Genomic DNA, 17,049 nt, shown 5'->3' on the forward strand with positions numbered 1-17,049 from the left:
TGGATGTTTTTACTTCTATAAAAGTCAAATAGTCTACAAAGAAAAGAGACAAAATATTATTGATCTAGTTTTTATGTTTTTTTGGAAGTTTAATATATTCTTTAAATGATTCTCCTTAAACATGAATTTAATTAATTTTACTCTTTATAACTTTTTGATTTTAACCTTTGTGACCGCTTAATAATAACGCGAAACATGTATTAAATTAAAAAAATATACATATTTCTAAAGTAACGAAAAAAATAAAATAAATATCTTCTATACAAGAAAAGTTCATAACAGAAGTTTCCTAGTGTTAAAACAGTATCGTTAGAGACTTAAATTAGAAGAACCATATAAATGAAATAAACATAAACTCAACAAAAATCTTAAGCAAGCCCAACAATCTTGTAGAGCCTACAGAAAAGTACACTAAGAAAAAGTTAATTTTTTATATTATTGTTTTAAAGAAAAAAAAACTAACCTAATTTTCATTTTTTTAATGTGTAATTTTGGTCATGTCAATTAAATTAAAATATATAAAAAAATAGTTTTAATTTTGAAAAAAAACAGTAAATTAGTTCAATCAATCATATAAATTTAGAAAATATTAATTAAAAAAAAACAAGCTGTGAAAATATTAATACCAACAATGGATGCAATGTCCTAATAAGTCTACTGTTTATTTATTTTAAGATGATTAAGATTATTTTAACATTCATATATTAAATTAAATATATATTTTTAAATTTCTCTTTGGCTTAATCTTATAATTTATTTTCTCTTTTAAAAAAGGACTAATATTACGATTGAAAAATAATGCACCAATGCACCAAAATTGTATTTTAGAAAAAAAAAAGGTGAAAAATGAAGATGGAAGAAAACAACACACTCATGCGCACACTCAGGTAGCCCTAGCTCTGAACATCGAACACAAACACAGTCGAAGGTGTTGCCTTGGTATGTTCTTCTATCGTTCCTTTGTTCATCTTTCTCGTTTTTTTCCTCTTCCAAACACCATTTTTTTTTTATCACTGCACAAACTCGAGAACCAGTGGATTTTCTCAATTGAGTATCTAACTACACTATCTCTGTTCCATTCCACAGACCAAAGATGGTGCAGTGGCAGAGACACATTTTCCCCTTCCTTCGCCACCTTCACAAGCGAGTTGTGGATCCCCACCATGCCAATCCTTCAGCTCCAAGCCTTGTCATTTCTCGCTTAGCCTCTTCTCTTTCACAAGGTTAAGACTTTTCTCTATTGCCCTTATTCATGTTTTTACTTTTGTGGTCTTAGTTATGTGGAAGTTGTGACTTTTAAGGGTTCGTTAGGATAAACCTTGCTTTGGTTTTGTAGGTCAGGTAGGGAGGAGAGCGTGGACAATTACGACACCAACTTTGCCCTGTTTCTCAAGACCCATTTTTCTTGGTTTCCAACATCAGGTAAAATTATGTTTTGATCGCATGATCACTGGTATAGTAAAACTAAGCGTTGTTTTGACTGAATTGTTAAATCATTTTGTCACTAAAATTTATGGTTTGGAAAAAGTTCGGACATCCATTTGCGGTGTTTATACCCTGAGAGAGAGAGAAGTGGGACATGCGATGGTGATGTTATAAAAAGAGAGCGATGAAGGGAAATAAGAGTGTAATTGGGTGTGAGAGGTGTTAAAAAATTGGGGTTCTTTGGACGTCATTCAAATCACAAGTGTCAGTTTAAGTTTTTTTTTTGTCAAAATTAATTCTGCCAAACTTTAAAAGTAATGGATTCCAAGGCATTTTCTTAATCTTTCAACTCTAAAGTTTGAACCGGGAAGGTAGAGCATTTTCATGTACTATAGTGAATTTTATTTTTCCAGCAAGGATGTATGTAGTAATAATAGTAACCCAGTTAAAGTTAACTAGTGTATACTAAATAATTGCAATGGTTGTCTCTTGCAACTAAATAGTAGATTCTCAATGTTTTCTCCTTTAGAGAGGTTATATCCAGGCTAAAGATTCATCTGATTGAAAGTTAATAAAACTACTCATAAAAGAGATAAGAAATACTCTTGTAGGAAATAAGCAACCTCAGAGATGGATCAGCAACAGAACATTGCAGTATGTGTGAATATATACAGAGAGAAGACAGATGCCATAAAAGAACAGATTGGCCTTGGGATCAAGCTTCTTTCTATGAGTTTTAAGGGGGTACTGATGTATTAAAGATATTTCAAAAGCATGAAGTGAAGTAACATCGCATGGTTTGCCACAGTTTTCCTAAAGGGGAAAGATGTTGCAAGTATGGAGTAGGAATACAATTGATGAGATATGCAGTATTAAGAGAGCAAAACACCAAAAAATAGATTGAAAAAGAAGAGCATGTGTAACATTTAAAAGATGTTGGTGTTTTTGTTCAACGATTCCATTTTTTTCAGTGGTCTGTTCGGATAGTCTTAACACATTTTCCAAATTGGGTTTCAATATGTTGAACAAATTTCATATGAGCATGAATTTCAGTCTTAGCCACTAAAAAAATCCATGTAAAACAGGTATGATAATCTACAATAGTGAGGAAATACTTGTGACCATGCAGAGAAATTTTGGAACATGGTCCCCGTATATCAATTTGAATTAAATCAAAGGGATGAGATGTATAAAAATCACTTAAACTGAGTGGAAATTTCTTTTGTTTAGCATGATAACAGGTATTACATGTAAATGTCGGTCACTTGAAATACAAAGATAATGTTGCTGCATAACTTTTAATCTATCATATGACAAGTGACCCATGCCATAATGCTACAAATCAATAGGCTGAACATGACATTGTGGATGAACATGACAGATTACAGGGAAGAGGGGTGGACAAGAGTAGTAGTCATGGTGTAAAGATTATCATTCACATAAACTATATCAATCTTCTCTTTGGTTTTCACATCTGGATAGCACAAGAATTTGAACAGAAAATGAGTTCACAATCAAGAGAGGCAACCAATTTCGATATCGAAAATAAATTGAAAGGGAAATCAGGAATATACTATACATCAGTTAAGTAAAATGAGTCATTAAATTTGACAGTTCTAGAGTGAGTGGCATGAATATGTTGACATGAGGGTAATTTTGCCACAATGGGATTAATAGGTGTATACATAAGAAAATTAGAAAGTGAAGAGGACATGGTGAGTAGCACCAGTGTCAAGGATCCAAGAAGTGACTATACATAGATAAACATGATTGAAGGCAGAACAAAAAGTACTTGAGGAAGAAGGTTGTGTGGAGGAGAAGTGATTGAACCAATTTGGTTATTGTGGGAAGAAAAAGGAGTTGAGTTGCCTTGAGTGGACTGTTGTATTAAAGACATCAAGGCTTGATACTGCTGAGGAGTGAATAGAAAGTCCTGAGTCTCTGAAGTTTGCTGTTGATCAGATTCAGTGGTGTCTTGTCAGGGATATCTTATCCTCCTATATTTGTTGTCACTTTTTCTTTATGAATTTGTTTTTTATTTCAAAACAAAATTACCTTCACAACAATTCTTGTTGCTGCTCCCTAAATTGTGCAAACACTTTCTTAGACTTTGTGATCATACTCAGTTATGTTTGGAGTTTTAATAAACAGTTGTTCATATTTAATATTTCCCAAATCATCAAACTAAAACCTCGGGGCTTACTGAGCTAGTGTTATAAGTTTCATAATTTTATGTCTCTGCATGGATTGTTGTTGCTTTCCTACTCTCTTCTTTCATAATTTCATATCCGTTTCAGGGAATTTCAAGTACTGCTCCATTACTAGCAAATTCATCTGAGGAAACACCTGTTTTGTCACCTTTAGTCCCAGTTTCTTCTTTGGGTAGTTCAAAAGGTGAAGACCAGAAGCAGAAAGCTGTTACTAAGCCAGAAAAGGTTCAAGCAATATTAAAGGGAATAAAGCAGGTTTGAGATGCATATCACTGTTCATGCTTGTTTGCTTTTGGTTTTCTTAGCTGCAGTTTGTTTTCCTTCATTTAGGGCATGTTTGGCAGACCTGAACAAGTATATGTTGAGTGAATTTTGTTTGAAATGATTCTAATTTTAAGTGCTTAAAAGTACAATATGAAAACTTATAACTTTTAATATACCGAACATGGCAACATCAAAGGAAAGAAAATAGTCTTTTAATTACTTAAATAATTGAAGAGATTTCACTTTATTCATTCAGTATAATGCGTGTGATGAATGTATTTAGAAATTGTAGCATTCTCCAGCCGCTCCACAATGGTGGTTTGTGATTGCACCACTCTATGAGGTGCTATTGACAAGGCAAATAATATTTTAAAAAGGAACAACTTTTATTTTTTAAATTTAACTAATGCAACTGCATACTATTACGGAAACTGCTTTTCTCCTTCAAAACAGTTTTGAGAGTGGATAAAGTAAAAGAATTTGCTGTACTCTATTGGACTGGACTAGTTTAATCTTTCCAAGTGGAACTGCCACTGCCAGACGCAAGAATTGCACTTTCTTATGTGACAAAATACCACACATCTTTATATATGATAATATGACATAATAATGATGATGACGATGTGAATATATAACACAAATGACATACTTTTAAACAATGCTTGCACTTCTACAACCAAGCTAATAAAGGGCACTTATATAACTGTTGATTGAACGATCAACAGTTGAGTGTTGTGACAAAATCAAGGTTTGCACCCCACTTGTATACCCTAGCTATATCACTAAACAATGTGAGACTGAACCATCATCATTTAGGTACCAATCGGGGGTTCTATACTTATATACTATAGATTGGATATATCCCTAGTCCATGTGGGACTAAAGTATCTGCTTTGAGGTCACAATTTTGGTAATCCCCAATGGCAAGGTAGGGGTGATTCTAACAGTAACAAATTTTGAAGTTAATTACAATCTCAACTTTCAATATTTTAATCAGAAATTGTTAGTGCTGAAGTGCATTCCTCTCACTTTAGAGGGCTAGATTTTATCGACATTTCCCCCATGAGTCCAAATAATCCTAATCTGTTAGATAAATAACAAAAATAAGGTTGAATGTGTCTCTATATAGCATTCAAATAATTATATTCCATTTTGCCCCCTGGTTTCATAGTTCCCATCCCTGTTCTCCTTACCAATCTTTCTTTAACTGTATCTACTATATTGTTTTATCTCTCCCTTCTAGCCTTCCATGTTTCCACCCATTTGTGCGTTTTCTAGTAAGCACTAATGCAAGCTAAAAGAAAACCATTGATTTGATAACATCAATAAGTTTCATTGTATCATCACAAGTATATTCAGCATCGCTATAATACGAATATTAAAAAATTATAATGCTTTATTTCATTTATGTGGTGCCCTGCATAGCTTTTTTTAAAGAAACTTCTGTTATTTTAATCAGCATGTCAATTTTTTCTGACATGTTAGAACATATATTTTTAGCTATTGAAATACCTTCCTTGATTTGATGTGTAAACTATCTTAAATGATTGTTTAGTTCATATCTGATTGATGGTGCTTTTTACATACCCTGTCTTCGATGGTATTTTAGAGTCCGAAGAAGGTCAACCTAGTTGCTGCTCTGGTTCGTGGCATGCTTGTCAAAGATGCATTGATGCAGCTGGAATTGACAATAAAAAGAGCATCAAAAACTGTTTATCAGGTAGTAATACTAGGTGTTTTTTATTGTCACCTCATTGGACAAGATTGCAAAACCTATACTTTTAATTGCTTCAAAGTTCCTCTTTGATTGCATCAAATTTTAATACTTTTTTTTCTCAACATTTTTTCCTCCTGCCCTAGCCATTTTACATTTTCCCACTTATAACACCAATATGAAATTCTAAAGTATCATTACTCTTCTGTGCATTTTGCCTGCGTTTAACACAACAAGTTGTGATTACTTAGATTCCGGTTATGTTCAATTTCAGTGGAGAGAAAGGTTATTCTATTACTTTCTATATGGTAAAGCAAAATTGCCAGCATTTGTTTTAATATCCTACACACTGCAGGTTATTCATTCAGCCCGAGCAAATGCCTCTCACAATCATGGGTTAGATCCAGAACGTCTCATCGTAGGTAATATCTTGAAGTTCATAATTGTTAGAAATGAAGTTGTTTTGTTACATGATTTGCAATGCAATAGAACATTGCAACGTTGTTTAGTCCATGTAGCTGACCTCATCTAGTGATGAAAGGCTTAATTGTTATTGTATCTCTGATGATCCTGGTTCCTTGTTTCTCTTGCAGCGGAAGCATTTGTAGGGAAGGGATATTTCAAAAGGAGAATTGCCTACCATGCCAAAGGAAGATCAGGAATCATAATGAAACCAGAATGCAGGCTAACAGTTGTAGTGAGAGAGATAACTCCAGAAGAAGAGGCTGATATTGCTAGGTTGAGAGTTCACAACTTTAAGAAACTAACTAAGCGGGAGAGACGACTTGTGCCTCATCAACTTATTGAGACCACTCCTGTTTGGGGCCGAAAAAACAAATCTAGTGCTCAAAACTTGAGTGCTGCACCTGCATGAGCCTCACTTTGTTTCCAAGTTTTCATGCCTCATGGCATTTTTTGTGTAATAGATTATTCTTCTTGGCCATCACATAATATGGAAACAGTTGAGAGCTTTGTCTGGCCCTTGTTGCAAATGATAGAAGTTTGTGCTGGATCATGTTCAGTATTATTCTCATTTAGTAGCTTATTTCTCTTCCTGATAGGTACTAAAAGGGATATGCCCTGTTCAATTAGCAGCATGAATCTCCTCTTGTTTGGAGTTGAAGTATAACCCTGTGATTTACAAGATAAGGGTATTCTTTCATCATTTTTATAAAATGTGCTTTAATTATTTATTAACTTGTTAGCAACATATATCATTCAGCAAATGAGTTTTAGTGTTAGGTGTAACTTTGGTTTGATATGTCAAATCCTGGTTAAGGAAATGAAGAATTGGTAATTTAAAACTGCCAAGAAATGAATTCTAGTTTTGAAAGAAAGGATGATCCACTTTTACTTTCATAGGATAAAAGAGTTTATTTGGGTTCTCTTTCAAACCAAAGAAAATAATTTATGTTAACTTGTCTGTTAATTTAACTGATGTTTTCAGCATGTTATTTTAGTGAGCAAGTTCACGTAGTATTTGGAATTTCTGAATGTTGATTGCTAGTAGCAATTGCTTGTGAGCACTGATGTGAAAGAAGACTTGATTTAATGTCAATTATTGAATTTATTTTATCCCATTCTTCATGGGGTGGATCATTTAATGTAACATCTAACTCATGGTCACACATGACTTTTTCTTCATCAAGTAAATGTATAACGGTGTTTTTACAGACTCAACTTCGCCATACAGAGAAAACATATTTTTTAATTCCAATTCAGGTATTTATTTGTTGCTTTTTTTCTTCCCTTATATTGCTTTTACGACGCAAAACACAATCACCATATTTTTCTTTTCTGCAAACAATTTTATTTCTCCTTTTGTAGTTCTATTATTGCAGAAATCATTATGACTTCTGGTGTTGGGTTTCTAACATTCTCCTTAGAGATGGTGTTGTTCCTGTCAACAATGATAGGCCCTTCTCTTCCCTCACAATGTTCACGGTAAGAAAGTGGAAAAATGTTTCGAGTAATAGAATAACTTTGCTTGAAAGAATGAAATATGTATTGATGAAGATCTAATAAAAAATTCAGTACAAATTTTGTTTAGAAACCATAACTGGAGGAATATATTGCTTGAAACTTGACTAGAACCGAAAAAGCTATAATTGCTTGGAAAGATGTGACTGAAGGAGTAAAAAACAAATGTTTGAAGCTATCAGATTACTGAAAAAAGGTTTAACTAATAATACCAACGATGATCACCAATGTTAATAAGGCGGGTAAGATACAATGTCAACAAAGCGGGTAAATATCCATATTGAACTCGTTTTTATATCTGTGCGAGTATCTGTTATATGGATACTTGCATATTTTTTTAATATTCACGGATACTCGTGAATATTTATATCAAAAATAAAAATAAAATTAAAGTATTTAACAACATAATTTAACTATAAATTCAAATCAAATACAACACATAATATTTATAAATTTCAATTAAAACTGAAATAACCTATTTAAATAGTGTTAAATGACAATTTATAAAAGAAATGAAAATTTAAAACCAATTGATAAAAAATAACCATTCAAAATGAATGTATTAATATTTTAATCATATTTTTTTAATTTTTTAAAATTTAGATTAGAGTATAGCGGATATAAGTATCCACGGGTACGATATTATGATATCGGTACCTACCCGTTAATATGTGGGTATAAAAAATATTCGTATCCATTGTTCACGAGTATATATTTATAATATTCATTTTCTATTCGTTACTGATTTTATCTGCATATATCCACGGATAATATTTTTTGATATTTCTGATCACGTAGAAAATTGTAAAATGAAAAAAAGGACTATTGAAGAGAATGTAAACTACAATAAAAAACTTATCTCTTTCAAAACCATGAACATTCTTTCATTTTGTCGCATAGGTCTTACTATACCCGATTTTTGTGCAATATTCTGATCACCAGCTTGATGTTCCGAAACTTTAAAATCATTCTTCAATGGCTGACAATAATCCCTCTTTCTGCAAGAATTTGATCCGATATTGTTGTTTAAATCTATATCAACACTAGAAAAATCACGGTATGTCATTTTTTGTAGCCATTCTATGTCATTTTCAACTCATAATGAAATTCTTACCTACAATATATCCTTGAGACAAACCAAAAACTCTTAAATGAGAAAGCTTTTGCTTAAACGGATTGAAATTAGGAGACCAAAGACATCTTTTAAGAATTTCTGGTTTCAAACTTCAAGAACCTGCCTTTATATAACCTTTTGAAGATCATTCATAGCCCCAGATACAAATTCAAAGACTAATATAGAGATTTTCCAGACACCAAGTTTCCTTTTTAAATCAAGAACTATGAAAGGTGCGTCTGCATGCAAGATAAAATAAACTTTCCATGTAAATCACTTTTGCAACCTTCCTAACCAGCTACATATTCCTCTTATGAAATTTTAATTCCAATGTCTACCTTTAAAACAAGTTAGAGGAAGCAATTCTGTAGTAGATACCTTTAAAATCAACAAGTTTTTCTTTCTACACATCATCAATTCACATAGATGAACTGCACAAGGTGTATGTTGTTGTTAGATAGAAAAATATAAGGGTAGCAAAACTTCAAAAAATAAAATTAAAGGATTAATCCAAAAACACAATAATTAAGGGATGGCCGCAAAATTTATTTTGAAGTCTCAATTCAAACACATTTATTTTTAGGAGGAGTGCCGAGAACACATTGGTAGGAAGTTCAATCTTCAAAGTATTCAACTTCAGACATACATACACACTTAATATATCATCTCACTTAATAGCACACAATACACAATAGATGGCTGTGTAGTTATTCATATTTCAACCACTTGAAAATCTAAAAAAAGACAAACTTTTCTTCTTCGTAATATTACTATGAAATAGTTATCGTCTTTCTTTTCCTCCACCTCTGATTGAACTGCGGAAGTCCTGGTTAACCTATAAAATTAGGAGCACAATTACATGTACAATTTTAACTAATTTGTTTCAAATAAAGTAAGCAAAATAGAAGGACATGCACCGATGTGATATGAGCGGGGTTGTTATGTAATATCTTATTATCAAATAATTTTGAGTTGAATTGTGATTTTATAACATTAATCTTACAAAATAAGAATCATTGACTTTGATACCACTGGATTTATATATCTTATCATATATGTTATAGTTATTGAAAGATTATGGTGTTATATATATATAATAATCTTACACATATCAGATATTTGATTTCACTCTTAATCCAAAACCTTAAGAATAATATTACGAGTCTTTTATACTATTTAACTTTCTATTTTATATTTGAGATTTTTTGACTCACTTGAATTATTCTCAACATTTTACTAACAAAAAATATTAGTCAATGTCTAATTTAGATATCAATTTATAAATTTTAAATTATTGGTAACTAAAATAATTTTTAAATTAGTGTTTAAATTATTCTAGTTACTAACATAAGTCACCACAATTTTAACTACAACAAAAAAATAATTCTAAATTTTTATCTAAATTAATTGCTAACAATATTTTAAATGAGTTTTGCATGACCGAACTTCAGCATACTCAACTTTTTCGTAACTTTTAAACTAATGATATGACTCACCTAATATTACGTTTCATGAGGTGTAAAAACCCTTTACATTTTTTTTTTTCTAAAACACCTTAATTCAAAATACAAAACTTATATTTTAAAATATAAAATGAAAAAATACGTTACAAAATTAAGTAATCTAAAATACAAAAGAAAAAATACATTTTAAAATATACAAACAAAAATCTATTTCTTTTAATAAAATAAAATACATGAAATGATACTTAACATTTCTCACCACACCTAGAGAGGAGGAACATACTATGGATTTGTAGGATAAAAATATTAATATTATGATTGGTGATATTGATATGTGTAGGAAAAAAATTTTAATATTGTGATCGGTGATATTGATGTGTAGGGAAGAAATGTTTATACTGTGATGAGTCATATTATAATTCATTTGTGGGGTTGTAGGAGTTGTTGAGGAGGGTTTATCATTATCTATTTTCTTTTAGAATTATATATATATATATATATATATATATATATATAATTTTATTATAATTAATTATAATAATTCAAATGAACATATTTTTTTTATAATATATATTTATTAAAATTTATTTTAGTTTGTAGAAATATTAGGCTTAAAGTTAAATAAAAATGAGAAATATTCTTTATGCAATGATATAAGTGGTTGGAGAAACATTGAAAGTTTCGGTATATATATATATATATATATATATATATATATATATATATATATATATATATATATATATATATATATATAAAAGATGGAGGAGCTTTATTCCCGGTTTCTGTAATTAAAACTAGTGAAACAATTTATCAGAATTGTATAGCTATATTGAAAGCAAATTCAAAAAACTTAAGATTTGTTCGGATGTAAATGATTGATCTAAAGGCTAACCTATCCATATCAGCAGCAACTTGGTTTGTATTCAACCTCTCTTCTTCTTCTTTATGTTAATATCAACCCTAGAAAATGGAGACAACAATGCAGGATTGGAAATTTTCTATAATATAACCAATAAGATGGAAATTATGCCACCATCATTGTAAACTACAAAACCAATGTCGGTGAAAAGTGTACTCTGTGTGAGAATAAGAAGCGTGAGATTAAGATGAAGGAGGATTAAGATGTAAACAAGAAAAATACTTTTAATTAGTTTTGTGATTATATTTAATTATAGTGTAGACAACATTATTTACAAACTTTAAATTCTATTATATGTCAGAAATGTTTTAATTAATAATTTTAATTTTAATAATTTTATTTTATTTCTATTATTTTAGTAGGATACATTTATTTTAATTAATATATCATTTAATAAAGGATAGCAGGAATGCATAAATGAAATTCAAAAAAATATTGTAAAATTCAAAATAATATCCTAATTTACATAACCACATTTTTATAATTGTGACTTAAAAGAATAAATAACAAAAAAAAGTTGTATTATGGGCTTGGAAAAATGTTGTCTATCATCATATCTTATTAGGCAATTGTTTTTTCACTATTGTATGCTAGGCAATCATTTTACAATTTTGTGGGCTAAACGAAAAAAATTATTGTCTATAGTAGGTCACATTATCCTTGCAACGACCGCAAATTTGTTATCAATTTGTTGTCTAAATTATTTAGCTTTAAGCCTTGATTTTTTATTTGTTGTCTAAATTATTTAGCTTTAAGCCTTGATTTTTTATTGTTGCCTATAGTCATTTTTCCTTTAGTGAGATTTTCATATTAGCAATCAAAAATTTTTGATCACTAAATATAATGCTTTTATTAGTGTAAAGGACAACCGTCATATTGAGGACAATTGTCACTCTATTGTTTGCTATGTTTACACGTTTCCATTTCTCTATATAAAGGAGAGTGATCTTTTATTGTAATGCATCAAATCAATATAACAAAGTTTTGTTATGTTCTCTTCAAAACTCTTTCTTTTGTTATTCTTCTGTAATATGGTATCATAACCAAGGCTTGAAGCCTATCCTCGTGAAATTTGATAATTGTTTGATTTATTATTCTACTTGTTACGCTATCAAATTATATATTAATGTCTAGTTCCATATCGTAGGAGATAAATGTGTACAAACCTTACCTTACAAATCGATTTTTTAAGGTTGTGTTAGACTTAAAATCCATATATTAACATTGTATGCGGAGCCATTAAGATTCATTAATGGAGTCTTCTCAAAATCATGTATTCTCCATCATTCCTTCATTTCATCCAATATTTGAGAAAGTCAATGATTCCAATTTTCTCTTATGGAGCCAACAAGTTGACTCGATGATTAAAGCACACAAACTACAATGTTTTGCTACGAATCTAGTTATTTTGACGTGTCTTCTCATCGAAGATGATTGCACACGATGAAATGAAAATCCAGAGTATTGTAGTTCGGAGGAGCAAGATCATATTCTCTTGTCTTGGCTTCAATAGACTCTTTCTCCATCTATCTTATCTCGTTTAATCAATTGTGCTCATTTATATCAAATTTAGGAGTAACTTCATGAGTATTTAAAAAAAAAAATGTTTAAAACCAGGATAATCATGCACTGAGCTTTGCACTACAATGCTTGACACAAAAACTGTGTCCAAGTATTTTCTTTGCATCAAATGTATTGTTGGTGCTCTTGGCTCTTACGATGATCTTGTTCTACCTCGTGAGTTAAGTTTGCCCGGATTAAGGGTTGAATCGAGTCGATGCAGGCCAAGAGTCGAGTATTATAGGTGCGGACTGAGGGCCAAGTTTAGTTGGCCTATACTAGGGTCAATCTAAGTCAGCTTATGCTAGGGTCGGACCATGTCAGCTCTGGTCGGGGTCGAGTCGAGCAGGCTGACCCGAGGTCAAGTCAAGTCACCCGGGGCAGGGTCGAGCCGAGCCGACCCGAATTGAGGGTCTTGTCAAGCCATCCCATTTGGAGGTCGAGCCGAGTTGGGTTCAGCGAAAGTTCAGCTGTGTTGACCTGGACAAAGGTCGAGCCGAGTCAGCCCGGACGGACGAACGTTGAACCGAGTAGGTCCGTGTCGATTGTCGAGTCGATTCGACCTGGGTCGAACGTAGAGCCAAGTTGGTCTTCGAGTGGAGTCGATTCTAGCTGAAGTTGAGGCGAGTTGGCAGAAGCCGAAATCGAGTTGAGTTGGCTTGGGCCGAAGTTGACCCAAGTCGGCCTGGGTTAAGGTTGAGTGGGGTTGGCCCAACCAATGGTAGTCAAGTTGGCTTGGATTTTCTAGTCGAGATGGCTCGAGTCAAAGGTTAAGTCGAGTCGCCCTAAGCTAAAGGTTGAGTTGAGTCGGTTCGGGCAAAGACTGAGTTGAGTTGGCCTAGGTCGAGGAAAGTCTAGTTGGCTTATTTCGAAGTTCAAGCCGAGTTGGCTCGTGTTGAAAGTTGAGCTAAGTCGGGCTCAAGGATAGAGTTGAGTTTGCCTTAAAATATTAATTAAATTACTTTATTCTAATAAGAAGATTGAAATCTAAGATATTTCAATTACTCAATCCAAACAAACTATTTAAAAAATGAAGTGAATTCAATTATAAGTAAATACTATGTATTTCAATTTCTTGGAATTATTCAAATCCCTCGTCCAAACACAAGGTAAAGCAATAGTGAAAGGGTAGGTTGCAAGCATTGAGTATGGGGTTTATCCATGCAAGTGAACTAAAGCAATACAAACATACTATATTTACATCAGTATTTTATTTAAGGTATGTTTGCAAGAAACCAAAACAAAGATAATAAATGATGCAAAATGTTATGCTTTGTGGGGTGATAATATAAAATGGGCTTATGCTATTCCAGACAATGGTACATGAGGAAATATCTGTATGTGGCATAAAAATCTATTCACATTGGAAAACTATAGCATAAGCAAAAGCTTTCTAATCATAAAGGGTAATTGGGGAGAGAAAAAATACCTTGTGAACGTTTACTCAACTTGTGTGTACAATGAAAAAAAGAAAATATGGAAGGAAATAATGAAGTGCAGAAGAAGTGATAACAATAAATTGTGGTGTAGGAATGAAAAGGGTTAGGGTTAAACCACAAGAGAACTGTTCCGATCCGACCCAAATTTGTCTGGCAATAATGGTTAGGAACAATGATCGTGTTTCTCAGATATTGTCCGCTTTGGAGTGGCGTGGAGCTTCGTCACGATTTTGTCTTTAAAAGGCGCCTCAGAAGGTGAAAGGAAAAAGGAGTATTTAAACTGTGTTTAACCTTGATTCCTAAGCGATGTGAGACTAATTGGGTGTACAAGAACAATATATAGGAGATACATTGAGGCAATACAATTGTTTGAATTACCAATTATTTGGAGAAAATGTACTTGATATAGAGCGGGTGGAATGACAAAAAGTAAACTAGATAGAGTGCTAGTGTCGCTCGAATGGATCGATATCTAGCCTCATAGTAATTGGTTGCTAAATGAGCAACAAAATCTGTGGTGAAACAAAACTCTAGAATTAATTGGTTGGAGTCAGGTGATTTTATCGCAAGGTTCTTTCACTTGACAACTCATTGGAGAAAGGCAAAGAACCAGATGATTGGTGTGACCATAAATGGTGAATTGTGTGAGGACCTAGAGGTGGTGAAAAAAGGGATAAAGGCTTATTATGCAGAAAAATTAAAAGAGAAAATACAATTCATTATAGGCCTTGGAAATGTTGAATTCAGTGGAACTTCTGATGAAGATAATCAACCGTTGACAAAAGAATTTTCAGAAGAGGAGGTTAAGATAGTTGTATGGAAGTACGAAAGTAATAAGAGTTCGGGCTCAAATGGATTTAACTTTAATTTTATGAAGAAATTATGCAACAAAATTAAAGGAGACATCCTAAATGACATTAATTGTTTCTTTTCTACTAGAATATGGCCTGTAGAATGCAATTCATCATTTTTAGCTCCTATACCAAAATGTGATAACCCATAACATGTAGATGAGTATAAGACTATTTCCTTAGTAGGTTGCATCTACAAGATCATATCTAAAACTTTGTCCCTAAGGATGAAAAAGGTACTACATAAGGTTGTGGACCTATCTAGTTTGCATTCTTGGAGAGTAGAAGGCTACTTGATAGTGTGGTGGTTACAAATGAAACTATAGATGAAAATAGAGGAAAATGATGGAAATGAGAAAGTGCACGATTCAATTACATTGGAGTTCTTGTTCGATATGATGGAAAGGATGGTTTTTGTAAGAAATGGATTAAATGAATAAAGGAATGCTTACAATCATCAATCATCCACAAATTGATCATAATTTGAAAGACATCTAAGATCATAATGTGATCAAATATGACTCAGTGAGGGGAAACATAAAGTTTTCTAATTTTGGCTAAAGTATTGTTGGATGCAACTAATGGTTCTTATTCTGTTCTATATATTTAACCATTAGTTTTAATTTCAATTTCTAGTGTTGTATATAAATATTAGAAAGGAAAATTAGGCTGAATAAAATACCAAACACTATAAACATTTATATCCTAAAAGGGAAGTGAAAATTGTAGTATGCATGACATTGAGGAATGGATGTCTTGTACTTACCAAACGCCTCAGGAAGAAGAACTTCATATACTCATTACTGTCATGGCTGATAGATTACCTGAACATATGAGAAAAACTGAGTTCATAGGAAAAACTATAATATAAGGATTCATTGTAGCAAGATATGTTCACGAAACAACCTTTGGATAGTTGTGTTGAGATCATCGTGAAAGGTTAAATCAGAATCCTTCGATGTTTTAATCTCCAAAAATATTGGCACTTTTGTGACTCCTTCAGAGAAAGTTTTCATATTGGGGCATTTAGCTACCATCACAGTTTTCAAATATGAAAATTGCAATGTGGCATTTCCTGAATAAAAGCATATTAGCTTTGGTAAGAAATTCAGCTTAATTGATCTTAGCCGTCCAAATACCATTTCATCACACCCATCTTCATCTTCCTCTTTTGCAATTTCTTTGATTGATTCACACTCCTTTATGCTTAGAGTCTCAAGTTTCACCAAACTTTTTAGTGTTGCGAATGTGAATAAATACTCCATCTTTTCACAGTGCTTCACAGACAACTTTTTAAGATTGATGAAAGACACTGCACACGAAACTATTTTTTCTACCCGAGGGCAAGTTCCAAGCTTTAACCATTCAAGCTTTGTGGAGTACGGTTGTACCCACGTGTGCTCTAAACCTATAGACTCTAACTCACTTAATTCCCACAAAGATAATTGTTTCAATCCAGCAAGTACATTGTCGTGAACTTGAAGCTTTTGAGAGGGAAATATCTCCTTCATGCCAAACCATTTCTGTACTGTAAGATAAAATAAATTGGGTACCTTGTGAAAGAAATCAAAAGGCAAACTATCTTTCCCATTGTTATCATCCTCAAAGGACAGTATAAGAATGAATAATTTAGAAAGGTCTTGTGGCCAACGTGCATCACTCATAAGCTTAATGTTTTCCTCATTCAGTGTCAATCCCATTAGTTTGGGAGAAACCTAGCAATTGAAGTCAAACAAATTCATAAGACAATGTGTTGAGCTAGTTAATGAAAAGAAAAGGAAACACAAAGGGTTAAATTCTAATGCTTCATTACCTTTTCAATCGAGAATAAAGGTTGTTGTAGCGGCTTAATTGGAGCCTCTATAACTTCATCTTTATGACTGTCATCAGAATCTGATGTGAATAGCTTCAGCTTAGGACAACATTCCACAAGTAACGAACCTAACAAGGGACATTCTAGATAATGTTTTCTAGGGTAAAAGCAACTCAACAGTGGCATGTTTTTAAGATATAGAAATGACAAACGAGGGAATTCAAACATTATTGTTGTTCCATTATCTTCCCTTCCAACTATTTCTACCATTTTCTCACACCTCTTTAATTCAAG

General features: G+C 32.3%; 2 protein-coding genes across 2 annotated transcripts; one reads left to right on the forward strand and one right to left on the reverse strand.

Moving 5' to 3' along the window:
- The first annotated feature begins 805 nt into the window (after positions 1-805).
- LOC114186307 (uncharacterized) lies at positions 806-6,810 on the forward strand. The gene is made up of 7 exons (XM_028074365.2): positions 806-939; positions 1,087-1,223; positions 1,337-1,422; positions 3,723-3,890; positions 5,509-5,619; positions 5,969-6,035; positions 6,207-6,810. The coding sequence occupies exons 2-7, from the start codon at positions 1,094-1,096 to the stop codon at positions 6,485-6,487; spliced, it is 843 nt and encodes a 280-aa protein (XP_027930166.1). The 5' UTR covers positions 806-939; positions 1,087-1,093; the 3' UTR covers positions 6,488-6,810.
- A 9,007-nt stretch (positions 6,811-15,817) lies between these two features.
- LOC146886017 (uncharacterized) lies at positions 15,818-17,025 on the reverse strand. Its single transcript, XM_085672898.1, has 2 exons — positions 16,756-17,025; positions 15,818-16,657 (listed from the first exon to the last, which is right to left on the reverse strand). The coding sequence occupies exons 1-2, from the start codon at positions 17,023-17,025 to the stop codon at positions 15,818-15,820; spliced, it is 1,110 nt and encodes a 369-aa protein (XP_085529024.1).
- Between the last annotated feature and the right edge of the window lie 24 nt (positions 17,026-17,049).

Source organism: Vigna unguiculata, chromosome 5, assembly GCF_037176805.1.
Source record: "Vigna unguiculata cultivar grain cowpea cultivar isolate G323 ecotype 2 chromosome 5, ASM3717680v1, whole genome shotgun sequence".
Classification (NCBI taxonomy): Eukaryota; Viridiplantae; Streptophyta; class Magnoliopsida; order Fabales; family Fabaceae; genus Vigna; species Vigna unguiculata.

Coding starts and splice junctions, on each gene's coding strand:
- LOC146886017 (XM_085672898.1), bottom strand. CDS start 17,025: ATGGTAGAAATAGTTGGAAGGGAAGATAATGGAACAACAATAATGTTT. Junction 16,658..16,755: donor CTTTATTCTCGATTGAAAAG/GTAATGAAGCAT, acceptor TTCAATTGCTAG/GTTTCTCCCAAACTAATGGG.
- LOC114186307 (XM_028074365.2), top strand. CDS start 1,094: ATGGTGCAGTGGCAGAGACACATTTTCCCCTTCCTTCGCCACCTTCAC. Junction 5,620..5,968: donor CATCAAAAACTGTTTATCAG/GTAGTAATACTA, acceptor TACACACTGCAG/GTTATTCATTCAGCCCGAGC. Junction 6,036..6,206: donor TCCAGAACGTCTCATCGTAG/GTAATATCTTGA, acceptor TTTCTCTTGCAG/CGGAAGCATTTGTAGGGAAG.